Genomic DNA, 27,738 nt, shown 5'->3' with positions numbered 1-27,738 from the left:
TATAGGTAAGTCTACAAATAATTACGAATCGATATGGACTTTTGCACGGTACGTAGAGAGCCAGAATTGAAATGTGGGGGTCGCTTATATGGGGGCTATATACAATTATGAACTTGATATGGACCAATTTTGGTGTGATTGGGGATCGATTTATCTGAGGGCTATATATAACTATAGACCGATATGGACCTAGTTAGGCATGGTTGTTAACGGCCATATACTAGCACAATGTACCAAATTTCAACTGACTCGGATGAAATTTGCTCCCCAACCAAAACCAAATCTCGGGATCGGTTTATATGGAGGCTATATATGATTATGGCCTGATATGGATCACTTTTGGCATGGTTGTTAAATATCATATACTACCACCACGTACCAAATTTCAACTATATGGGATGAATTTTGCTTCTCCAAAAGGCACCGGAGGTCAAATCTGGGGATTGGTTTATATGTGGGGGCTATACATACCCAGCAAAAAAAGCGTCGCTAAAAAAGTAATGAAAATGTTCTTTTTGCATCCGGAAGTGGTGCAAAATTGACGCAGAAGCGATGAATTTAACATGGTCTTGTCATAGGACGGAAGTCCTCCATTTCAACAGCCGTTGCACTGAATTTGCATTACTTCTTTAGATGTGATCCGAATTCAATGTTTTGGATGTAAATTAAAAAATTCGGTGATATTTTGTCAAATAAATAATTTTTATAAATTTTAATGGATTCTAAACGTTTGACCTCAGATATTTTCAAAAATTCACAATTTTTTCAGATTAGATTTAACAAAATTTAAATGATTTGTACCATTTTATGAATTCTTACTCTGTTTTTAAACTATTTGAAACAAAAAAAGTTAAAATTATCCATTAAAAGTATGAAAAAACCAAGTTATAAAAAATTGAATTAAAAGAACTTCCTGGGTAGTTAAAATAAAGAACATCATTGGGAGTACATCTTCTAGAAGTGCTTTTAAAGTTGTGCCTTTGGAAGAACTTCCAAATTTTTTTGCTGGGTAATTATGGGCTGATATGAACCACTTCCTGCATGGTTGTTGGATACCATATACTAACATCATGTACCAAATTTCAACCGAATCGGTTGAATTTTGCTCTTCCAAGGGCTCCGGAGGTCAAATCTGGGGATCGGTTTATATGGGGGCTATATATAATTATGCACCGATTTCGACCAATTTTTGCATTGGTGCCAAATTTCAACTGAATCAGATGAATTTTGGTCTTCCAAGGGGTTCCGGAGGTTAAATCTGGTGATCGGTTTATATTGGGGCTATATATAATTATGGACCGATGTGGACCAATTTTTGCATGATTGTTAGAGACCATATACTAACACCATGTACCAAATTTCAGCCGGATCGGATGAAATTTGCTTCTCTTAGAGGCTCCGCAAACCAAATCGGGTGATCGGTTTATATGGGGGCTATATATAATTTTTGACCGATGTAGACCAATTTTCGCATGGTTGTGAGAGACCATATATTAATACCATGTACCAAATTTCAGCCGGATCGGACCGACCTACATCAATAACAACTACTTGTGCCAAGTTTCAAGTCGATAGCCTGTTACGTTCGGAAGTTAGAGTGATTTCAACAGACGGACGGACGGACATGTTCAGATCGACTCGGAACTTCACCATGACCCAGAATATATATACTTTATGGGGTCTTAGAGCAATATATCGATGTACCAACCAGTGCTCCACGGGGCCTAACTAAATATATACTTCTGTTGAATAAAATTTGTTTAATCGGCACGTGGGCGCCGCAAACTACGCTATATAAATATAACTTATAACGATGTCTATTGGTGGCAAAAACAGCTACGTAGCCCAGTGGGTAGTGTGTTGGCTTACATATTGCATGGTCCGCGGTTCGATCCTCCGTCCAGGCGAAAGGTAAAATTTAAAAAATTTATAAAATCGAAAAATTTCTTCTACATTGTTTGTAAAGGGTGATTTGTTAAGAGCTTGATAACTTTAAAAAAAAAAAAAACGCATAACATTTGCAAAATCTCATCGGTTCTTTATTTGAAACGTTAGATTGGTCCATGACATTTACTTTTTGAAGATAATTTCATTTAAATGTTGACCGCGGCTGCGTCTTAGGTGGTCCATTCGGAAAGTCCAATTTTGGGCAACTTTTTCGAGCATTTCGGCCGGAATAGCCCGAATTTCTTCGGAAATGTTGTCTTCCAAAGCTGGAATAGTTGCTGGCTTATTTCTGTAGACTTTAGACTTGACGTAGCCCCACAAAAAATAGTCTAAAGGCGTCAAATCGCATGATCTTGGTGGCCAACTTACCGGTCCATTTCTTGAGATGAATTGTTCTCCGAAGTTTTCCCTCAAAATGGCCATAGAATCGCGAGCTGTGTGGCATGTAGCGCCATCTTGTTGAAACCACATGTCAACCAAGTTCAGTTCTTCCATTTTTGGCAACAAAAAGTTTGTTAGCATCGAACGATAGCGATCGCCATTCACCGTAACGTTGCGTCCAACAGCATCTTTGAAAAAATACGGTCCAATGATTCCACCAGCGTACAAACCACACCAAACAGTGCATTTTTCGGGATGCATGGGCAGTTCTTGAACGGCTTCTGGTTGCTCTTCACTCCAAATGCGGCAATTTTGCTTATTTACGTAGCCATTCAACCAGAAATGAGCCTCATCGCTGAACAAAATTTGTCGATAAAAAAGCGGATTTTCTGCCAACTTTTCTAGGGCCCATTCACTGAAAATTCGACGTTGTGGCTCGTTAGTAAGTCTATTCATGATGAAATGTCAAAGCATACTGAGCATCTTTCTCTTTGACACCATGTCTGAAATCCCACGTGATCTGTCAAATACTAATGCATGAAAATCCTAACCTCAAAAGAATCACCCTTTATTACAGAAAAAGGTGCTAAGAACTAAAAAACCTCGTGGATTTGAGAAAAATATGAGGGAAAATGCAATTAGCCAGAAAAGATTGTATTTTGAGTTAGCATTTCTGAAATTGTTTTTACATCTTGGAAAAGAATAAACGTTTATCACCAAAAGTATATACTTTTCTTCCAAATAAACTTTCTTACAGCGAAAAGCAAATGAGAAGCGATGTTTGTTTGTCTAAAATTTCGTTTGGGAGGAGGGGATTTTTTTTGCGTGTATTTACTGATTCCCTAGCCTTTTTGCTTATTTTTCTTTGCTCATATCTCTTCCATGCTTACAATTAAGTTCTTGATAAATCATATATATCATTCATTCTCTCTGCAAGGAATTTTTTAATTAAATAAATATCATCAAAAATATCTGTGATTTTTCAAAGCCACATAAATGTATGGAATTTTATTAAGCTTTAAAAATAATTTAGTATTATGCCAAGATTTTTAAATTCTTTATGTTTCGGTAGCCTAATATCAAAATTTTTGATTCTGAGTATTGGTCCTGAGTATATCTGGCTGCATATATTCCGTTCATATGGTCTTCAATCATTTATATTTAATTTAATAAATAAAAATTCTTTATGCTTCACAATAACCTGCTGTGGGTCCTTTTAAAAAGCCATTCATTTAAACATTAAAGTTGGAAATTTAAAAGACCAAAATTTTGTGTCCTTGGTTATATATAGCCCAAGCAAGCAAATATACAATGGCTTTCATATAAATGTCATAATCTGTCCAAATGAATTTCATATCCTTTTTGTATTTGGTTCTTTATATTTATGTGTGTTATCGATGTCGTTCGTCTTGTATTTATTTATTTCGTTCTTTGTGGGGTAGGTAATATTTTAATATCGACATTATACAAAAGAAGCCGCCTATCCTCGAAATTTAAACATTTCTCAGACATGCCAAAAATTAATGGAATTCCTTAATGCTTAAATTAATAAAAACGAGAAGAAGAAGCAGAAAAAAATATTTGTAGTCCACAAAGGACAATATGTCTGTCAAAGCATGAATGAATATAATTTTTGCTTTGTTGTTTTGTGGGCTTTATTTTTCTATAAAAGGGAAACCTCTACAAAGTTGCATAAACATGTATTTATTTCAAAAGGAAATGAGAAGTTTGATATTATGTCTGTATGAATATCATACTAAAAAAAAGAGAATAAATAAAAATGAGAAAAAGAAACCAAATGATAAAAAAATTTCCCGACAAAGGCAGAAGAGGGTATGAGACACTAGAATAGAGCAGTTGTCAAACAGTGTTTGGAATTCTAATTATACTTATTGAATTATTTTTCTGAATTATCTTCACTATGAACATTTTAAATCCTCGGGACCTGATGGAATTACACTCGAACAAATTAATGCAGAGAACGGCAGAATTATCTCGAAAATGTTGTCAGTCAAAAGTTATTTTCCTCCCAAAAGCGGGAAAATCTCAATTTGCTCAATGATATCAATTGTTGGTCCCGTATTCGTTCAAGTTTAATGTCTATAAAAACAAAAATATGTATATACGGCCAGGCCGAAACTTATATACCCTGTACCTTGGGTTGCGTAGAAGTTTCTACTAAATCGAATTCCTTCGTTTGCGGTAACACTTGTCGACGGCAAGTTATCTTAAAACTTCTTAACGTTGTTTTCTTAATTGTAAGATAGTTCATATGGAAAAAAGGGGCAGATTAAATACCTACATAAGCCAATTCAGGTCTTGATCGGTTTATATAGAAGAAGGTATAAATAATTATGAACCGATATGAACTTATTTTCGCAAGGTAATTAGGGAGCCAAACACTAAACGGATCGGATGAAATTTGTTTCTCAATGAGGCTCCAAAAATTAAATTTAGAAGTCACAGAAGTAAAATCTGGAGATCGGTTTATACGGGGTAATATATACACGAATTTGTGCATGGTTGCTAGAGTCTATATATTAACGCAATGCATATAATGGCATCACGTACCCAATTTCAAACAGACCGGGTAAAATTTTCTCAAGAAGTTAAATATGGGGATCGGTTTATATGGAGGCTATATATAATATGTGGACCGATATGGACCAAGTTTTGCATGTTTGTTGGAAGCCGTATCCTACGAATTAACTTTCAATAAATTTCAACCGAATCGGATGAAATTTGCTCCTCCAACATGATCTGCAAACCAAATCTGGGGATTAGTTTATATGGGGGCTATATAATTATGAAGCGATTTGGACCAATTTCGTGTCCAGTCCTTAGAGTCCATAGCCTAACACCAAAACAGAAGCGGATGGGAAGAAATTTGCTCCTCAAAGAGGACCCTCAAGCTCTGTTGCCACTCTTGCCAAATAATTTACCAAAATTGTAAGAAAATTTTACCACAAAACTAATTAATTAAAAAAATATTTCTTTGAAGTTTTTGATTACAGTTTTGTCAAAATTTTATTTCTATTGAAAATTTCGTCAAAATTTCTATTTCTATAGAAAATTTTGTCAAAATTTTATTTGTATAGAAGATTTTGTCAAAATTTATTTTCTATAGAATATTTTTGAACATTTAATTTCTATAGAAATTTTTATCAAAATTTTATTTCTATAGAAAATTTTGTCATAATTTCATTTCCATAGAAAATGTTGTCATAATTTTATTTCTATAGAAACTTTTGTCAAAATTTTTTTTCTATAGACAACTTTTGTCAAAATTTTATTTCTATTGAAAATTTTGTCAACAGTTTATTTCTATATATGTTTTTTCAAAGTTTTTGTTTGCTATAGAAAATTTAGTCAAAATTTTATTTCTATCAAAAATTTTGTTGAAATTTTATTTCTTTAGAAGATTTTGTCAAAATTTTATTACTATGGAAATTGTTGTCAAAATTTTATTTCTGTAGAAAATTTTGCCAAAAAAAATTTCTATAGAAGATTTTGTTAATATTTTATTTCTATAGAAAATGTTGTCAAAATTTTATTTCTACAGAAGATGTTGCCAAAAAAATTCATTAGAAGATTTTGTCAAAATTTTATTTCTATAGGAAATTTTGTCAAATTTTATTTCTATAGAAAATTTTGTCAGAAATTTATTGATATATTTACGGGAAAAATGTTATATTTCCTATTATACCATATACTTTTAGAGTAGATACGTATCCCTCCTGAAAGTATGGAAATGTTATTTCTATGGAAAATTTTGTCAAAATTTTATTTCTATTGAACATTTTTTCAAAATTTTATTTCAATATAAAATTTTGTCAAAATTTTATTTCTGTTATTTCTATCAAAAATTTTGTCAAAATTTTGTTTCTATAGAAAAGTTTGTCGCAATTTTATTTTTATAGAAAATTTTGTCAGAATGTTATTTCTATAGAAAATTTTGTCAAAATTTTATTTCTATAGAAAAAGTTGTCTACATTTTATTTCCGTATATAATTTTGTCAAAATTTTATTCCTATAGAAAATTTAGTCAAAAGTTTACTTCTATACAAAATTTTGTCTTTTATTTCTATAGAAAATTTTGTCGAAATTTTATTTCTATGGAAAATTTTGTCAACATTTTTTTTCTATAGAAAAAGGTGCAAAATTTTATTTTTATAGAAAATTTTGTCAAAATTTTATTTCTACAGAAAGTTTTATTTCAATATTAAATTTTGTCAAAATTTTGTTTCTATAGAAAATTTAGTCAAATTATATTCCTATAGAAAATTTAGCCTAAATTTTATTTCTATAGAAATTTTTGTCAAAATTGTATTTCTATAGAAAATTTTGTCAAAATTTTATTTGTATATAAAATTTTGTCAAAATTTTCTTACAGTATACAATTTTATCAAAATTTTCTTTCTGTATAAAATTTTATGAACATTTATTTCTATAGATAATTTAGTCTAAATTTTATTTTTATAGAATATTTTGTGAACATTTGATTTCTATAGGAAATTTTATTTCTATAGAAAAAGGTGCAAAATTTTATTTTGATAGAAAATTTTGTGAAAATTTTATTTCTCCAGAAAATTTTATTTCAATATAAAATTTTGTCAAAATTTAGTTTCTATAGAAAATTTAGTCTAAATTTTATTTCTATAGAAAAATTTGTGAACATTTTATTTTTATAGGAAAAAATTTTATTTTTATAGAAAATTTTGTCACAATTTTATTTTTATAGAAAATTTTATTTCAATATAGAATTTTGTCAAAATTTTGTTTCTATAGCAAATTTAGTCTAAATTTTAGTTCTATAGAAAATTTTGTGAACAATTTATTTCTATAGGAAATTTTGTCAAAATTTTATTTCTATAGAAAATTTTGCCAAAAATATATTCCTATAGAAAATTTAGTCTAAATTTTATTTCTATAGAAATTTTTGTCCAAATTTTATTTCTACAGCAAATTTTGTGAACATTTTATTTCTATAGAAAATTTGGTCAAAATTTTATTTCTATAGAAAATTTGGTAAAAATTTTATTTCTGGAGAAAATTTTGGCAAAATTTTATTTCTATATAAAATTTTGTCAAAATTTTATTACTTATTACATTACATGTTAGCCTGATACCGAAACAGGCAATTGACGTCCAAATGCATTATATCTAATTCTACAATTATTATTCGAGCTTTATGGACAGATATAGATTAAGGAACATGGTTAATAGAGCCATTGAAAAGAAAACGCCAGATCTGTCCATAAAGCTCGAATAATAATTGTAGAATTAGATATAATGCATTTGGACGTCAATTGCCTGTTTCGGTATCAGGCTAACATGTAATGTAATAAGCAACGATGAGCCCGTCGTAAAACTAGGAAAAACACGACTAATGTGCGCGTTAGAATTGTTGTTGTATCCTGGAAACCAGTTTCTGTTAATTGTCATATGTTGTAGTTGACTGTAGAAACAATAAGCATTGTTCGACTGTTCACCACTTAGGTGAATTCTAACAAATTAGCTTTCTAAAAATAAATTTCGTGTTGTTGCATTACTATGTAACAAAACGAAATAAAAATAAGATTAAGGGACTTGTAAGTTATATGAAAAGATGATGTACAGTGGGAGAAAAGATGATTCAATTTGTAAGAGGAAATTTCCCAAATGTTTTCTCCATAAGGAGTTAGCATAAAGGGCCCAAAATTGAGTTATCTCTCCCAGCCAGATCTATACTAAAGGCTGTGGAAAGGTTCATTCGCCCGAACCGAAACATGTACAGTCTAGGCGTGTATAGATTTGTATCTGGCGTTTTCTTTTCAATGGCTCTATTAACCATGTTCCTTAATCTATATCTGTCCATAAAGCTCGAATAATAATTGTAGAATTAGAAAATTTTATTACTGTATAAAATTTCTTAAAATTTTTATTCTATAGAAAATTTTGTCAAAATTTTATTTTTATAGAAATTTTTGTCAACATTTTATTTTTATAGAAAATTTTGTCAAAATTATATTCCTATAGAAAATTTTGTCAAATTTATATTCCTATAGAAATTTTTGTCTAAATTTTATTTCTGGAGAAAATTTTGTCAAAATTTTATTTCTATGGAAAATTTTGTCAAAATTTTATTTCTATAGAAAATTTTGTCAAAATTTTATTTATATAGAAAATTTTGTCAAAGTTGTATTTCTATGGAAAATTTTGTCAAAATTTTATTTCCATAGAATATTTTGTCAAAATTTTATGTCTATTGAAAATTTTTTCAAAATTTTATTTCTATAGAAAATTTTGTTAAAATTTTATTTCTATAGAAAATTTTGTCAACATTTTATTTCTATAGAAAATTTTGTCAAAATTTTATTTCTAAGGAAATTTTGTCAAAACTTTATTTCTATAGAAAATTTTGTCAAAATTTTATTTTTATAGAAAATTTTGTCTAAATTTTATTTCTATAGAAAATTCTGTCAACATTTGATTTCTATAGAAAATTTTGTAAAAATTTTATTTTTATAGAAAATTTTGTCAAAATTTTATTTTTATAGAAAATTTAGTCTAAATTTTATTTCTATCAAGATTTTTTTCAAAATTTTATTTCTATAAACGGTTTTATCAAAACAAAACGTTACTTTGATTTTTGAAATTTTTCAACCAAAACATTACGAAACAGTCATCTACGAAACAGTAAAAAATCTACCATTATTGGTATAATTCTATCAACTGTGGCATCCGTGTCCGCAAGCCAAATCTGGGTGTCGGTTTATAAGGGGGTATCTAAACATGCTTGTTTAGACTTAAGATTTGTTATTTTCTAAGAAATTTATTCGAATTGAATTTAACTAAAAAAAAATTAAATTTTATTTATTTTAAATTTTTTCACTATACAACGTCATTCTTTCTGTCAATTCCGAATACTGTAAACTATTTCCCCCAAGCCCTTTGAAAAGGACCTTTTGTTATTCGAATTTCCTATTCAAACAAATATGAAAGGAAACATTCTCATTTTCCTTTTTCCGTCCAATGAAACAAAGGCCATTCATTGGTTTGTTCACTATGAAAACATATTTTTGAAAATAACCACATAAAGCTAAAAAATCATAAAAAAGACTTAATAATAATGAAATTATACTTAGAGCCAGAAAGCGAATGGGGTAATACAATGAAAAGAAACAAAAACAAAAAAATCGATATCTGACTACAGCAGTTGTTGCTGATGGTAAATTGAATACGAAAAAAAAAAATATTTACAACATTTTCTGAAAACGAAAAACATAATATTGTTGCAAGACAAAACATTCATCCTTCCATGTTCTGCAGATTGAACCCTTAAAAGGGTTCAATCTGCAACCTAGTAGAAAAGGTTGGGCAAATATTTACATCCAAAGGTGAGCCTGAATAAAATCGCATTGAACATAAACATAAATGCTGGTTTTATGTTTATGTGTCAGTTAAATCCTTTTATTTTATGGACGAATTTCTTTAGGTCTTTTACCATTACAATGTTTCGTGTTTGTTCTCTCTTCCTTAAATGATATTAATGTTGTGATGCTAAAGCGAAACATATTTTTCTCAAGAAAATGGGCAACAAAGTAAAAAACGAATGGAGGACAATTCAATTTCTTTTTTGTCGGTGGTAATTTATGGGTATTTACTGTTGCCTATTTTGATAAAAATCGATAAAAGATTATATAAATCTTCGTAGGAGATCAGCTATAAACGAAAGGTAAACAAGTATATACTACCAAAAGTTCGATTGAGCCGAATTTTAAATACCCAGCACCATGGAATGTATAATATATATTTTTGATAATATCTCCTTGTAATATATAGACATATTATATATACATATATAATATATCGACTTTTCTGGGGATAAAAAATGGTGCAAATTCGGATAATATGGGTCTGTAATTGGAAGATAGAAACCTTGCTAAGGAAATTTAAAGAGTGCTTTAAACTAAAAAAATAGCGATTAACTCCTAAGTGACGATTACGAGTATAAATAATCTTCGAATAGCCATGATTTTTCCACAAAGTAGAACCGTGAATTCTTCATAGTTCGAAGAATTGGGGATTTCGAAAATAATTGGGACTGTCTCAGTACCTTAATTTGCTTAAATGTCTGGGGAATGAAAGGAGAGTCGAACATTCATTTAACACTAACTCTAGTCCTTTATTTCAATTTGGGTAAGAGGACAATTTACGCTAAAACATGGACTGATATATAACCAAGTTTACCATAACTCTTTACGAACTTAAAATGCCGTTATATTTCAAATTTCAAGCAACTCGGGTGATTATTATAGCCCATACTCGACGGATCGGTCTATATGGGGGCTTTTTTAAAACATGGACCAATATGTACCAAATGTAACATGTCTCTTTACGAATTTAAAATAAATCTGGATTTTTAGCCGGTTAGTTCATCTTCGAACTTAACCTGCGGACAAAAGAAGCAAAATAGAGTGAAAAGAATTTGCGTAAAATTTAAGTACAATATTTTAAATATTGAAGGCTGTGGTGTACGTCTGCATTTACTACAGATGCCCAGACATGCAAACGGGCTTCGTTAATTACAAAAAAATTCATTTTGAAAATGTTGATCTAATTTTGACATGAAAAACATTTTCTTTCTTTTCAAAAGTCTGACTATATAATATTATGGATATATTTATGGAAATTGACTTAAAGGTTCAAAATTTTATTTTTATATTTTTTTATTTTTATTTTATATTAACTTTGTCATTCCGTTTGTAACACATCGCAATATTGCTCTAAGACCCCATAAAGTATATATATTCTGGGTCGTGGTGAAATTCTGAGTCGATCTGAACATGTCCGTCCGTCCGTCTGTTGAAATCACGCTAACTTCCGAACGAAACAAGCTATCGACTTGAAACTTGGCACAAGTAGTTGTTAAAGGGTGCTACGGTCAAAATTTGGTCAATATAAACTTGACGTATTTCTTTCAATTTTGCATTTAAAAAACCTGAAAACCCCCATTTTGAAGGTGTGTGTGTGTGTAGAATGTTGCTCCTATTTCGATTTTGGAATTCACTTTTCAGTTGTCAAAATGCCGTCCAAGCAAAAAGAGCAGCGTATCAAAATTTTGCTCGCGCATCGCGAAAATCCGAGCTACTCGCACGCAAAGCTGGCAAAATCGCTAAAAGTTGCCAAATCAACCGTTACAAATGTAATTAAAGTGTTTGGGGAACGTTTGTCGACAGCCAGGACGTCTGGATCTGGGGGAAATCGAAAACCGGAAGCAGCTGAGACGACAAAGAGAGTTGTCGGTAGTTTCAAGCGAAACCCTAACCTCTCTCTCCGAGATGCCGCAAATAAGCTGGGTGTATCGTCTACAACCGTGCATCGAGCCAAAAAACGAGCCGGACTATCGACTTACAAGAAGGTAGTGACTCCAAATCGCGATGATAAACAAAATACGACGGCCAAAGCGCGATCCCGGAGGCTGTACACGACGATGCTGACGAAGTTTGACTGCGTGGTAATGGACGACGAAACCTACGTCAAAGCCGACTACAAGCAGCTTCCGGGACAGGAGTTTTATACGGCAAAAGGAAGGGGAAAGGTAGCAGATATTTTCAAGCACATAAAACTGTCAAAGTTCGCAAAGAAATATCTGGTTTGGCAAGCCATCTGTACCTGTGGCTTGAAAAGCAGCATTTTCATAGCTTCCGGGACTGTCAACCAAGAAATTTACGTGAAAGAATGTTTGAATAAACGTCTGCTGCCTTTCCTGAAGAAACACGGTTGTTCCGTACTGTTTTGGCCGGATTTGGCATCTTGCCGTTACGCCGCCAACAACGTACAGTTGGTTCCCAAGGACAAGAACCCTCCCAACACGCCAGAGCTCCGCCCAATTGCGAAATACTGGGCTATTGTCAAGCGGAACATAAAGAAGACAGAAAAAACTGCTAAGGACGAGCCGCAGTTCAAGGCAAACTGGCTTTCTGCGGCGAAGACGGTGGACAAGGTGGCTGTACAAAATCTGATGGCAGGTGTCAAGCGTGAGGCCCGGCAATTCGGATTTGGAAAAGCGAAAGCCTAACTGAATATTTTTCCTGAATTTTAAACTAATTGAACTTGAAAAAGAAATTTAATTTGATTTTTTAAATAAACGATTTCACCGATTTACACGCGTTTTCCCTTGACCAAATTTTGACCGTATCACCCTTTATTGATGTAGGTCGGATGGTATTGGAAATGGGCCATATCGGTCACTTTTATTATTATTTTATTCGATAGGGCTGAAATTTGGTACATGATGTTGGTATATGGTCTCTAACAACCATCAAAAATTGGTCCACATCGGTCCATAATTATATGTAGCCCCCATATAAACCGATCCCCAGATTTGGCTTGCGGAGCCTCAAAGAGATGCAAATTTCACCCGATCTTGCTGAAATTTGGTACATGGTGTTGGTATATGGTCTCTAACAACCATGCAAAAATTGGTCCACATCGATCCATAATTATATATATAGCCCCCATATAAACCGATCCCCAAATTTGGCTTGCGGAGCCTCAAAGAGAAGCAAATTTCATCCGATCCGGCTGAAATTTGGTACATGGTGTTGGTATATGGTCTCTAACAACCATTCAAAAATTGGTACATATCGGTCCCATATAAACCGATCCCTAGATTTGGCTTGCGGAGCCTCAAAGAGAAGCAAATTTCATCCGATCCGGCTGAAATTTGGTACATGGTGTTAGTATATAGTCTCTAACGATCATGCAAAAATTGGTTCACATCGGTCCATAATTATATATAGCCCCCATATAAACCGATCCACCGATTTGGCTTGCGGAGCCTCTAAAAGAAGAAAGTTTCATCCGATACGGCTGAAATTTGGTACATGGTGTGAGTATATTGTCTTTAACAACCATGCAAAAATTGGTCCATAGCTGTATATAGCCCCCATATAAACCGATCCCCAGATTTGGCTTGCGGAGCCTCTAAGAGAAGAAAATTTCATCCAATCAGGCTGAAATCTCTAACAACTGTGCAAAAATTGGTTCACATCAGTCCATAATTATATATAGCCCCCATATAAATCGATGCCCCGATTTGGCTTGCGGAGCCTCTAAAACAAGCAAGTTTCATCCGATACGGCTGAAATTTGGTACATGGTATTAGTATGTGGTCTCTAATGACCATGCGAAACCGATCACCAGATTTGACCTCTGGAGCCTCTTGGAAGACAAAAATTCATCTGATTCAGTTGAAATTTGGTACGTGATGTTAGTATATGGTATCCAACAACCATGCAGGAATTGGTTCATACCAGTCCATAATTCTATATAACCCCCACATATAAACCGATCCCCAGATTTGACCTCCGGTGACTTTTAGTGAAGCAAAATTCATCCGATCTGGTTGAAATTTGGTACGTGGTGGTAGTTTATGAAATTTTAACAACCATGCCAAAAGTGGTCCATATCAGTCCATAATCATATATAGCCCCCATGTAAACCGATCCCGAGATTTGGTTTTGGAGCCTCTTGGAGGAGCAAATTTCATCCGAGTCAGTTGAAATTTGGAACAATGTGTTAGTATATGGCCGTTAACAACCATGCCTAACTAGGTCCATATCGGTCTATAGTTATATATAGCCCTCAGATAAATCGATCCCCAATCACACAAAAATTGGTCCATATCAAGTTCATAATTGTATATAGCCCCCATATAAGCGACCCCCATATTTCAATTCTGGCTCCCTACGTACCGTGCAAAAGTCCATATCGATTCGTAATTATTTGTAGACTTACCTACACATATCTTTTTTTGTCAAGTATATACCACGTATGGACTAACTCAAAATTTAGAAAACGATTTAAGATATAACAACCCAAGTAATTCGATTGTGGATGACAGTCTTTCGTAGAAGTTTCTACGTTATCCATAGTGGAGGGTACATAAGATTCGGCCTGGCCGAACTTACGGCCATATATACTTGTTTTTCTATATTTTTAAATATGCTAAAAAACTAAATTTATACAAAATCTTCATTGGATTTCTTTTCCAGTTTCGGCATCCATTACTTTTAGTGATTAGTAAATCTCCAAGAATTTCTACTTTTTTCAACTTTATGAAAACACAAGATTTGCATTTTCCAAATAAATAGAAGCAAGTTTTTTTTTTAATTAATTGAAATTGAGAAAATACATAAATACTTCGATTTATATTCAAAAAGAGGTCGCAGGGGTGAAATAGAAATAAATTCAATACGAGAACATAAGGTCAATTGATAAAGAAAAAATTGAAGAATAGAAAAATCACAATTCTCAATAAAAATTTGCTTATAGTCCTACAAAGGCTGTAATTCATTACAAGCAAAATGAAAACAAAAGTTTTTGATTTTTATCCTATGGCTTATTATCATAGTTTTTTTACATATCTCTTGAATTTCTTGGATAAAACTGTAACATAATATTCAATATTTTACAAGTCATTGAGTTCAATATAGTAAACCACACTAACTAAATAAGAACAGCAGCAAAAAATGTATCTATTCATTTAACAAATAGCCATCAACAACAAAACATAAATTCTATTTTTTTCACTCTCTCTCAACAAATTGAAACATTGGAAGGACAATAGTAACACATCAATGAATCTATTGAACAAAGACAACTAGGAGACAAAAAACGAATGATTTGTTTTCTATTGTTCTACATTATTTTTCACAATATTTTTATAAAACTGGTAGTTTTTTTTTTTTTGCTATTCCCCATTCATGGATAATGGAAGCGCAAACACTGACTGCTGAGTGATTTACTGGATGTGATAGAAAAATGTAGCCTCAGGTTAGGTAGTTGGGTTGAACACAGGACATTCACCGCTACATTCCGTAGGAGAAATAGTAACTTCAGTATCCAGTATGGAGTTCATTGTCCTATGTCAGTAAATAATGTCATCTAGAAAATTTGTCTTTTTTTGCGTGTGACACAAAAACTCGCATCCATTAAACTCAATGGAAATGTTTTGGCATTCACAAAAAAAAAACCTGAGGTTTCAATCATCATCAGACAAATTTCAATTTGGTTAATGCAATGGCATCATTAATGAGAACCCTGAAGAACACCAAGAAACCTTAAGATAAACAAATCTTGGAAATTATTTTTGCCAAGAAAATGATATTTTTCTGGTACAATGACTTTTGCAAAACGAGTCATAACGAGACATTTGTTTGTAATGTCATGCAAATATTAGAATGAAATTTAAATTTGTGAATATGTGAATAGGTGGAATTTGGGGATATCCAAACCTACATTTATGTTATTCATAAAGCATAGTGGGATGGATTTGTTAAATTGAATTTTAAATTGGTTTAGGTAATTATTTAATTTTAAATGTTAGGGCTAAAATGCTAACCAAATTATGCGTAAAATGTTAAGGCCCTACAGGCTCCAGGTTAACGGTTGCCACCCGAGCCAAAAATAATCTACCAAAATTTTGATAAAATTTTACCAAAAACCTGCCAAAAAAAAATCTTATTAAACGTTTTTTTTTCTTATTAGCAAATTTTGTCAAAATTTTATTTCTACAGAAAATTTTGTCAAAATTTTTTTTAGAAAATTTTGTCAAAATATTATATTGTTTCGAAAATTTTGTCAACATTTTATTTCTATAGAAAATTTTGTCAAAATTTTATTTCTACAGAAAATTTTATTTCTATAGAAAATTGTGTCAAAATTTTATTTCTATAGAAAATTTTTTCAAAATTTTATTTCTATAGAAAATTATATCAAAATTTTATTTCTATAGAAAATTTTGTACAAATTTTATTACTATAGACAATTTTGTCAAAATTTTATTTCTATAGAAAATTTTGTCAAAATTTTACTTCTATAGAAAAGTTTGCCAAAATTTTATTTCTATAACAAATTTTTTCAAAATTTTATTTCTAGAGAAAATTTTTAAAAAATTTTATTTCTATAGAAAATATTGTTAAAATTTGATTTTTATAGAAAATTTTTTCAACATTTTATTTCTATAGTAAATTTTGTCAAAATTTTATTTCTATAGAAAATTTTGTCAAAATTTGATTTTTTAGACAATTTTGCCAAATTCAAATCACCGATTTGAATGTAGTTGACTGGGAAAAGAGATATGCTTGCAAATTTGTTTAGGCAGTAGCCGACGGAAGGTTCAAGTGTGGTTCACTTTGGGTTGAGTGAATTATCCGAATTTATTCTGATAATGGGTTGATAGTTTTGCTGCAAGTAGAGGATGCTGATGAGGAATGTGGTAATTCCGAAACAGCTGTACATCCATCCATCTTGCACTCTATACGGCTTTGCCCAAATAAATTTGACAAGTATACTTTTCCTCTACTGGTTAAGCTACGCTTGTATTAGTCAGTGCATGGTTTTAAGCTGATATCAAAAACAACAACAAAAATTTTATTTCTATAGAAAATTGGGCCAAAATTTTATCTCTATAGAAAACTTCGACAATTTTTTAGTCCTATAAAAAATGTTGTCAACATTTTATTTGTATAGAAGTTTCTCAAGATTTTATATTGTATTTCAATAGAAATACAATCTTAACAAAATTTTCTATAGAAGAAAATTTTGTAAATTTTTTATTTGTATAGAAAATTTTGACAAAATTTTATTTCTACAGATAATTTTGTCAAAATTTTACTTCTATAGTACATTTTATCAAAATTTTATTTCTGTAGAAAATTTTGTCAAAATTTTATTTCTATATGAAATTTTGTCAAAATTTTATTTCTATATAAAATTTTGTCAAAATTTTATTTCTATATAAAATTTTGTCAAAATTTTATTTCTATAGAAAATTTTATCAAAATTTTTTTTCTATTGAAAATTTTGTCAAAATTTTATTTCTATTGAAAATTTTGTCAAACTTTTATTTCTATAGAAAATTTTGAAAAATTTTATGTCTATAGAAAATTTTGTGAAAATTTTATATCTGTAGAAAATTTTGAAAAATTTTATTTGTATAGAAATTTATCTCAAAATTTTATATCTATAGAAAATTTTGTCAAAATTTTATATCTATAGAAAATTTTGTGAAAATTTTATTGCTATAGTAAGTTTTGTCAAAATTTTATTTCTATAGACAATTTTGTCAAAATTTTATTTCTATGGAAAATTTTGTCAAAATTTTATTTCTATAGAAAATTTTGTCAAATTTTATTTCTATAGTAAATTTTATCAAAATTTTATTGCTACAGTAAATTTTGTCAAAATTTTATTTCTATATACAATTTTGTCAAAATTTTATGTCTATAGAAAATTTTGTGAAAATTTTATTTCTATAGAAAATTTTTAAAAATTTTATTTCTATAGAAAATTTTGTAAAAAATTTTATTGCTATAGAAAAATTTTGTTTTTGTAGAAAATTTTGTCAAAATTTTATTTCTATAGAAAATGTTGACAAAATTTTATTTCTGTAGAAAATTTTGTCAAAATTTTATTTCTATAGTAAATTCTGTCAAAATTTTATTTCTACAGAAAATTTTGTCAAAATGTTATTTATTTATTTAATAGAGTGACCGGTTTATTGTCTTATAGCGGTTTGCCGGGTTTTTTAATACTCACTTTCAGTAAACCTGTAGAACCGTATTTTCTAGGCCTCAACAACCGGCTTTCGATTCTTTGAATTTTTAATGTAAAATTGCCATTTTAATGTCAATTATTACATACTTTTATAAACTCCAACAAAAATCCTTGCAAATAGATGTGACGTACATATTAATTATAGAGAATTGTGTTTATTCATTAAACAATTATGGACTATTTTTTTTTGATAGATTGCTTAAGACAAAAAACTGCTAATGATACAGTTTACCGGATTTAGTAAAATGATGTTTAAAAAAACACCAAAAGTCGATCCCCTTTTTTTATCACTCTAATGTCTAAGCTTCGAACCTAAGCGAACATAGATCTACTGCTTTTATTTATGATGTTTTTAGAAATTCCTTTTGGCTTTATCTTGAATGAAACCTCGATTACACTTTCATCATATAATAGAATTGTCATTAAGTTAAATATCTTATTTCATAAAAGATAACATATAACTTCTCTAATGAATATTATCAAATTAGGAATGGCAAAGAAACTTCCTCATAGTTGCAATCCCCATTCTTTCGTTTCTTTTCTGTAACTAAAATCAACTCAAAACTATTCCAATACATTTTATTTATTTTTAGTATTTTACCTTTTTTTTTGGGGGGGGGGGGATTAATCACAAAGCCAAAAAAATCTTTTAAAAACTTTCCTAAAAAATCAGAGAATACTTTGCTTTAGTCAAAAAAGAAAAAAATCTGTCTGCATAACTTGGACCTCAAAGACAATTGTCTGCTAATGACTATGAACTAAAGTCAGTATGAGTTTGTTGATCATTTTCTTTGCCTTCTGGGAATTCCGGCTGAAGTTTATCCTTCTTACCCCCTCCCCATATATATATAAAGAGGTGTAAGTATAGTGGAGCAACAACCGAAAGTTAGACAAAATTCTTCACAAAATTTTTGAATGAAAAGTTATAATGACCTCTTCACTCAAGATTTACCGCACAAACACTTCATAGGAGGCGCCAAAGTGTTATACAAAGAGGTCAAGAGAATTTCACAGGAGAAGTTTGTTGCTGCAGTGCTTTCAACCACAATATTTAGAACTTGGCCAATGTGTTAATATTTGCTCCCTCACTCTTTATGTAATTTATATAACTTTTTGAAATATTTCATTGTTAGAAAGTAAATTTAAATTAAAGGAATCATCAAAAGTTTATGTTTTATGGTTGAATTTAATTTATGGAAAATTACAATTTTTTGTTGCAGTTTTTATGGAGCTTTTAATGCGTTCGCATAGAAGTGTAAAATAAATATTAAATATACAAAGTTTTTCTTTCAATTATAAACTTTAATAATTTGTTAAGGGCTAATTGGCACTTATAATATTAATTGATGAAAATCAGAAATTCATTCCTAAGTAAAAATCATTTGCATAAGCTAGGGAAGAGCTATCTCTCTAGCACCACGTTTTCTCCATCTACTCTTGCAACGTATCCCTTAGCCCGCCGTTCGTCCACCAGATGTGTGCTATATCCCTAGTCACCTGTTCACCCATTTCTCACACCGTCAAACATCCACTAGTGGTGAGTGATCTTTCTACTCAGCTTCCAGTCCGTCCTTCTTTAGCAGGAAGCGTGAGAATTTCCAGGACACGTAAAATTCTGCTATTCATCACTCAGGCCTTCAATCAGAGAGTCCCGTCTCTCTACCTACGTGGCCTTTAGTTTTAGTTTTTAGTAGTCTCTGTGTAACCTATCGACTGGCGTTATGAAAATAAAACACGATATTTTTCGTGAGTCACGGTGTTTTTCGTGAGTCGCGACGTTTTCGTGCGTGAGTGTGCGTGAGTCCTACCAAAAAATATCGTGCGTGAGTGTGCGTGAGTATCATTTTTCAGTCGTGAGTGTGAGTAAAATATTACTCACGTGCACGCCTCTAGTCGAAATGAGTCGACATATTTCGCGGCGGCATAGACTGGCAAAAACTGATCTGCGGCGGCAAAAATCATTGTGCAACTCGGCGGCTTCATTCCCTGCACAAACCCCGTAAACATGACCCCAATTCTATGAGTGATAGAAATGAAAATGGACCCCAAAAAAAAAAAAAAAAAAAATTTGGGGCCCATTATCATAAAATAATTTTGACTGTAAGAAAATTGGCCCCAAAATTATGAATGTGTGCTACAAAATTAAAAACGCATTAAAATAATTATTAAAGATTTTATACATATTTTCATTAGACAAAGTGGGGCTGATTTTTATGGGGCTCATATTCATGGCGCCTTAATATGGGCTACAGGAAAATTATCCCCAAAACCCAAATGAAACAGGAACCCAAAAGTTGGGCAACGCTTCATAATGAATATGAGTCCCTGTGGCGCCTTAAAATGGGCTACAGGAATATTATCCCCAAAACCCCAATGAAACAGGAACCCAAAAATTGGGCAACGCTTCCTAATGAATATGAGTCCCAAAAAAATTTTACTGAAGCATGACAATTGACCCCAAATTAAAGTTGGGGTCCAGGGAGCCACCGTGGTGCAATAGTTAGCATGCCCGCCTTGCATACACAAGGTCGTCGGTTCGATTCCTGCTTCGACCGAACACCAAAAAAGCTTTTCAACGGTGGATTATCCCACCTCAGTAATGCTGGTGACATTTCTGAGGGTTTCAAAGCTTCTCTAAGTGGTTTCACTGCAATGTGGAACGCCGTTCGGACTCGGCTATAAAAAGGAGGCCCCTTGTCATTGAGCTTAACATGGAATCGGGCAGCACTCAGTGATAAGGGAGAAGTTCACCAATGAGGTATCACAATGGACTGAATAGTCTAAGTGAGCTTGATAAATCGGGCTGCCACCTAACCTAACCTAACCTAGGGCCCATTGCCACTATTGATTTGAAATAAACATGGTCACAGGACGATGAGCCCAAAACTCAACAGGCTCCCAAATGTGAGGCTATGCTTCATGAATATGAGCTCGATGAAAATGAGTGGTCTTTATAACTACATGGTCTTTAGTCTTATCACTGTCATTAACACAAGTATTAAAACTTGTGACAAGAGTGGACCAATTGTGGCAATAATGGACTACAGAGTCGTCACATCCACTACGCTACTTCCCCACATCCCACGATAGTCAAATCCTATAATGTCAAAAAAGGCCTAACTTAAAAACGAAACTCAGCCACAAAAATGCAATTGGGTTTAATTTTCATTTAAAATATTGGGGTTTATTTTCACTATGTAAATGGGTAAAAAAACAAGTATATACGGCCGTAAGTTCGGTCAGGCCGAAGCTTATGTACCCTCCACCATGGATTGCGTAGAAACTTCTTCTAAACACTGCCATCCATAAGTGAAAATGTTATTTTTGGATCCGGAAGTGGTGCCAAATGGACGCAGAAGCGGTGAATTTAACATGGGCTTGTCATAGGATGGATGTCCACCATTTCAACAGCCGCCGCACTGAATTTGCATGACCTCTTAAGGTGTGAGCCGAATTTAATGTTGTGGATGCGAATTAAGAAATTTTGTGATATTTTGACAAATAAATAATTTTCAAACATTTTTATGATTTTTAATGTATTATAACGCTTGTCTGGAGATTTTGTTCAAATTCGAAATTTTTCTGCAATGACAAAATTTTCTATAGAAATAAAATTTTGACAAAATTTTCTATAGAAATTAAATTTTAAAAAATTTTCTATAGAAATAAAATTTTAACAAAATTTTCGATAGAAATAAAATTTTGACAAAATTTTCTATAGAAATAAAATTTTAACAAAATTTTCTATAGAAATAAAATATTGGCAAAATTTTCTATAGAAAAAAATTTTGGTAGATTATTTTTGGCTCGAGTGGCAACCATGATTATGAACCGATATGGACCAATTTTTGTGTGTTTGGGGATCGGCTATATATAACTATAGACCGATATGGACCAATTTTGGTATGGTTGTTAGCGGCCATATACTAACACCACGTTCCAAATTTGAACCTGATCGGATGTAAGAGACCATATAATAACACCATGTTCCAAATTTCAACCGTATCGGATGAAATTTGCTTCTCTTAGAGGCTCCGCAAGCCAAACCTGGGGATCGGTTTGTATGGGGGCTATATATAATTATGAACCGATGAGAACTAATTTTTGCATGGTTGTTAGAGACCGTATACCAACATCATGCACCAAATTTCAGTCGGATCGGATGAAATTTGTTTCTCTTTGAGCCTTCGCAAGCCAAACCTGGGGATCGGTTTATATGGGTGCTACATATATAACTATGAACCGACGTGGACCAGTTTTCTCATGGTTGTCAGAGACCATATACCAACGTCATGCACCAAATTTCAACCGTATCGGATGAAATTTGCTTCTCTTAGAGGCTCCGCAAGCCAAATCTGGGGATCGGTTTATATGGGGGCTATATATAATTATGAACCGATGTGAACCACTTTTTGCATGGTTGTTAGGGACCATATACCAACATCATGCACCAAATTTCAGCCGGATCGGATGAAATTTGCTTCTCCTAGAGGCTCCGCAAGCCAAACCTGGGGATCGGTTTATATGGGGGCTATATATAATTATGAACCGATGTGACCAATTTTTGCATGGTTGTCAGAGACCATATACAAACATCATGCACCAAATTTTAGGCGGATTGTATGAAATTTGCTTCTCTTTGAGGCTCCGCAACCCAGCAAAAAAGAGCTTCCAAAAAAGTAGTTTGGATCCCCAATCTGTGATCCGAAAGTAGTATAAACTTGGATCATCTCCAATGAATTTTACATGGGCTTGTCATAGGACGGAAGTACTCCCTTTTTGGATCCTTTGTATTGCTTTAGAAGTTGTGTCCTGGAAGTTAATTTGAATGAAGGAATTTAAAACGAAAAAAATTTTTTTTCAAACAATTTCACTTTTTTTTTTCATCAATATATTTTATTACACAATTATTTTCCTATTATCTAATTTTTACAATTTGAAAAACTTTTTCGTTCCGAACAGGGGTTGAACCTGGGTTTGCTGGCACCATAACAGAACGCCTTAGCACACTCAGCCACATACGCCATTGAACACAAAGCGTCGAAAGGCCAATGCAAATGTTTGTGATATCATCGTAATACGACACCAAGGAATAACATTCTAATTGCTTCTCGAGATGTTCGTTATTAGTATGAACGAAAAAATAAGAAGCGCAGGTCCAAATCTCACCAGCGGCAATTTTTTATCAAATATTTTTCTAAAAAATATTTTTTTATATCATGCATCGTTTTTATACCCTGCGCCACACTGTGGAACAGGGTATTATAAGTTAGTGCATATGTTTGTAACACCCAGAAGGAGACGAGATAGACACATAATGCTCAGGGTGGGTCCCTGAGTCGATATAACCATGTCCGTCTGTCCGTCCGTCCGTCCGTCCGTCCGTCTGTCAGTGAACACATTTTTGTGATCAAAGTCTCGCAATTTAAGTCCAATCGCCTTCAAATTTGGCACATGTTCCTAATTTGGGTCAGAATATGGATATGGACTAATATGGTCCTACAAGCTAGAGTTTTCGCCCAATTTGGTTGAAATTTTGCACAGGGAGTAGATTTAGAATTGTAGCTATGCGTGTCAAATTTGGTTGAAATCGATTCAGATTTAGATATAGCACCCATATATATCTTTCGCCCGATATGCACTTATATGGACCAGAGTTTTATCCCGATTATCTTGAAATTTTGCACAAGGAGTACAATTGGTAGTATAGTCATGTGTGCCAAATTTGATTGAAATCGGTTCAGATTTAGATATAGCTTCCATATATATTTTTCGCCCGATATGGACTTATATGGCCCCAGAAGCCAGAGTTTTGGCCCAATTTGATTGAAAGTTTGCACTGGGAGTACAATTAGTAATATAGTCATGTGTGCCAAATTTGACTGAAATCGGTTCAGATTTAGACATAGCTCCCATATATATGTTTTTCTGATTTCGACAAAAATGGTCAAAATACCAACATTTTCCTTGTAAAATCGCCACTGCTTAGTCGAAAGGTTGTAAAAATGACTCTAATTTTTTTAACTTCTAATACATATATATCGAGCAATAAATCATAAATAAACTTTTGCGAAGGTTCCTTAAAATTGCTTCAGATTTAAATTTTTCAAATTTTTTTTGGTTTACTAACATTGTGTTCCACCCTAGTGCATTAGCCGACTTAAATTTTGAGTCTATAGATTTTGTAGAAGTCTATCAATTTCTGTCCAGATCGAGTGATATTTAAATGTATGTATTTGGGACAAATACACATTTGACGGATGTGATATGGTATCGAAAATTTAGGTCTACAAAGTGGTGCAGGGTATAATATAGTCGGCCCGCCCGACTTTAGATTTTCCTTACTTGTTATTTTTTATTTTCGGCATATATTTTCGTATAAATATATTTTTTCCATTAAAAATCAACAAAAAAATTCAAAATTATCGTAATTTGCAAAACCTTCTCAAAGGAACTTCCATGGAAGCGAAAAAGTCAAATGGCACAGGCTCAAAGCCTAGCGGGGATGAAATTTTTTTTTTATTTTTTTACTTTTTTTAATAATTTCTATTTTTTTAGTTTTTTATTAGTTTTCTATTTTTATGTAAAATTTAATTATACAAAACTTGCACTTAAAATAGCCTTATTGCGTTCTTTCTAATACTTGTCCACAAGGACTGCATCGGAAGTAGAAAAAAATCATTGGGGGATCCCAAGATGCGCTTTAGATGAAATGTTTGTGCACTTGTCCAAAAGAATTGCATCGGAAGTGGAATAAAATTATTGGGGGATCCCACGATGCGCTTTAGAAGAAATGTTTGTGGACTTTTCCAAAAGGACTGCATCGGAAGTTGAAAAAACTCGATGGGGGATTCTGGGATGGGCTTTAAAAGAAATGTTTGTGGAACAACTTCCAATTTTTTTTTTTTTGCTGGGAAGCTATATCTGAGGGTCCGTTTATATGGGCGCTATATGTAAAAGTGGACCGACATGGCCCATTTGCAATACCATTCGACCTACTTCAATAACAACTACTTGTGCCAAGTTTCAAGTCGATAATTTGTTTCGTTCGGAAGTTAGCGTGATTTCAACGAACGGACGGACGGACATGCTCAGAATTTAACCACGACCCAGAATATATATACTGGGTCAATCCTATAATGTGTCAAATCCTTTAATGTGAAAATAGGCCTAACTTAAAAATGAAACACAGCCCCAAAAATGCAATTGGGTTTAATTTTCATTTAAAATATCGGGGTTTATTTTCACTATGTAAATGGGTTCCCAAAAAAAAAATGAAAGCCATCACAATTTGGTGTTATTGTTTTCCATATACATTTTTTTGGGGTCTTAATTCAGTTAGGTTCTGGGCTCATTTTCATTGTAGCGCATTGTGCACTCAATTAATAAAACGGCGGTATGAAAATGAGCCCCAGGAAAATGAGCCAAAAAACGCAATTGAAACAGTGGGCCAACGTTTCATAATGGATATGAACTGTAACCCAAAAAAAATGTAACTGAAGCATACAAAACGACAAACCTTGACTCGTGAGACCTACCCCAGCCAGAAGTTGGCCGTTTTTGCACGATGGCGAATATCGGACTATACCATAAAGCGCACCAAGACGGCACTCTTTGTGAGTATATTGATTTCCGACCATCACTGAAGTATTATCATTTGACCAAGTGCGGTAATTCTGCTTATTGACGATTTAATTTATTTTCATAAAATCTATCAACTAACCACAAAATGCAATTATATTAAGTCACAAGCCACATCCTTCTTCAATATAAAATTTCAATATGCCTGGCCGTTGATATATTCATAATTATAGCTCATGATTAACCAATTGAATATAATCACTCATGTAGATAAATTGATTTAATTAGTAAAAGCTTTCACTTATGCACGATGACATTTTAATGGACCAATCCCCTTTTAATATAAAATAACATTTCAATGGTTTTTTCATTTTCAATACAAATTTCATTAAATAACAATAATATCAATTTACCATTTATATTTGTGGTTTAACATTGCAACACAAATGCCTTGACGATTAACGTTTAAAAAGTTTATAAAAAAGAAATTATATAGGAGCAATAACCATATGTTAATATTTTTAAATAATTACCTTTGGTTTTACAGCAGTTGGTCAATTTAAAAAATTGTAGTTAAAATAAAACTGACACGGAAACTGAAGTGACGTTTATAACAACACAAATGTAGGTTTTTTTTCGAAAATTTCTGCAATTAATTGTACACTGGCTTTTTTGTTTTGTTGGCCATTTACCCCTGCAGGTCATTGTATGATAATGGTTGGCTGTAGAAAGATTTATTTACACAAAACATTATTGGTTAACCGGATGTTGTTTGCTTTTATGGCATTCGTATTGGTGAGGTCTATGTATTTTTTACTCTCACATCCGGCTGTAGTAATTGTTCATTATTACACATTTGTTGTTGTTGTTGTTGGTATTGGTTTTGCTGATGATGATGATGATGATAATGGTATTGCTGCTGATGTTGCTGCTGTTGACAAAGAATCGAAGTCTGTAGAGATTCGTCATTTTTAAATGGCAGGTTATAATTGAAATTTATTACATTTTCCTTATTAAAATTTTCATTTGTGTTATCTTTACCATGGCTTACTAGGGCTGAGGGTATTGGCATTGCATTGAATTTATTACCATTTTTCGTAATCACTTCAAAATAGTTTTCCATATTTTTTGTATCGCCATTAGATATTTCAAGGTCTTTGGGGGGAGGTTTATTGAAACATTTAAAATAAATTAGCATAAATGTCACATCGATTGTGTGATTAATACTCGCATTGACAGCCTTTAGGAAATTTTGTAAATTTAGCCATTGCGGCACACTCATGTACAAACACATTTTTCACTTTTTGGTTATTATTTATTTTTTTTGTTTCTTTCTTTATTCAGTATTGCCTTTCAAGGTTATTTTATTCCCAAAGAAATGCTAGCCAATTTTCAACACAATTTTTCTATGTCAAGTTCAAGGTTGCATTTTACTACTGGCAATTGCTGTTACATGTACTTGGACTTTGGAATTTTTTCTCGTAAAATTTTTGTTAAACTGATTTCATTTCAAATAATTCTTAAACGTTTAGAGACCGTTACAACACGTTTTGTTGAAATTCAGAGACACACTGATTGCTTGTGCCTTTAAAAGTTCATAATATTTAAGGAATTTCTGTTTATTTGGGGTACTCTCTTCGTTCTGCTACTCTCTTTTACATTTAGCAAAGGAGAGAAGAATTCCTATGTATGGTAACCATAGTGTTAATGATTTGTTTACATCTCTATGTAATGAAGAAATAAAGAGAGTAACAGAGAGTGTACAACAAGAGGCTATACTAACAGGTGTTTGTTTATGAGTTAGCATGATGAGTGATGGCTCCACACTTACTTGTGTGTGTGTGTGTGGAGCCATCAAGCAATGTCTCTTGAACAAAGATATTTCTAGCTCTCTTAATAAGGTTATACAGTACACCGTAGCGTATGGTTTATGGGATAAGTAGAGAACACATACGCCCCAATGGCTCTTTAGGAAACAGTAGAAATATTAAAGAGGCACTTGGAATTTCTCTTAGGTTTTCTTTTTAAGATGAAATCTCTTTTTTTAATAAAATCTCGTTTAAAAGCCTCTAATAATGACTTAGGCAACCTAACATGCCTCTACATTCATACGTTTTAATGACTCTTTGGGAAGCATTAAGAAAAAATCTCTTTTTCTTATGAAATACGTAAAGAACTAATATGCCCCAATGGCTCTTAGGGGAAGCATTAGAAGAGTTAAAA

General features: G+C 32.2%; 1 protein-coding gene across 1 annotated transcript in view; it reads right to left on the bottom strand.

Annotated features, from left to right (window-relative positions):
• Positions 1-27,064, bottom strand: part of LOC142238970 (uncharacterized) — an 82,131-nt gene extending 55,067 nt beyond the window's left edge. The window contains exon 1 of the mRNA XM_075310733.1: positions 26,049-27,064. Coding sequence (XP_075166848.1) covers positions 26,318-26,809 — 492 coding nt within the window. The 5' untranslated portion in view covers positions 26,810-27,064 and the 3' untranslated portion in view covers positions 26,049-26,317. The remainder of the gene's footprint in view (positions 1-26,048) is intronic.
• Positions 27,065-27,738: the final 674 nt, after the last annotated feature.

The sequence above is a fragment of the Haematobia irritans genome, chromosome 5 (genome assembly GCF_050003625.1).
Source record: "Haematobia irritans isolate KBUSLIRL chromosome 5, ASM5000362v1, whole genome shotgun sequence".
Taxonomy (NCBI): Eukaryota; Metazoa; Arthropoda; class Insecta; order Diptera; family Muscidae; genus Haematobia; species Haematobia irritans.
Note: the sequence above shows the minus strand (reverse complement) of the source record. Positions and strands in the feature narration are given on the sequence as shown.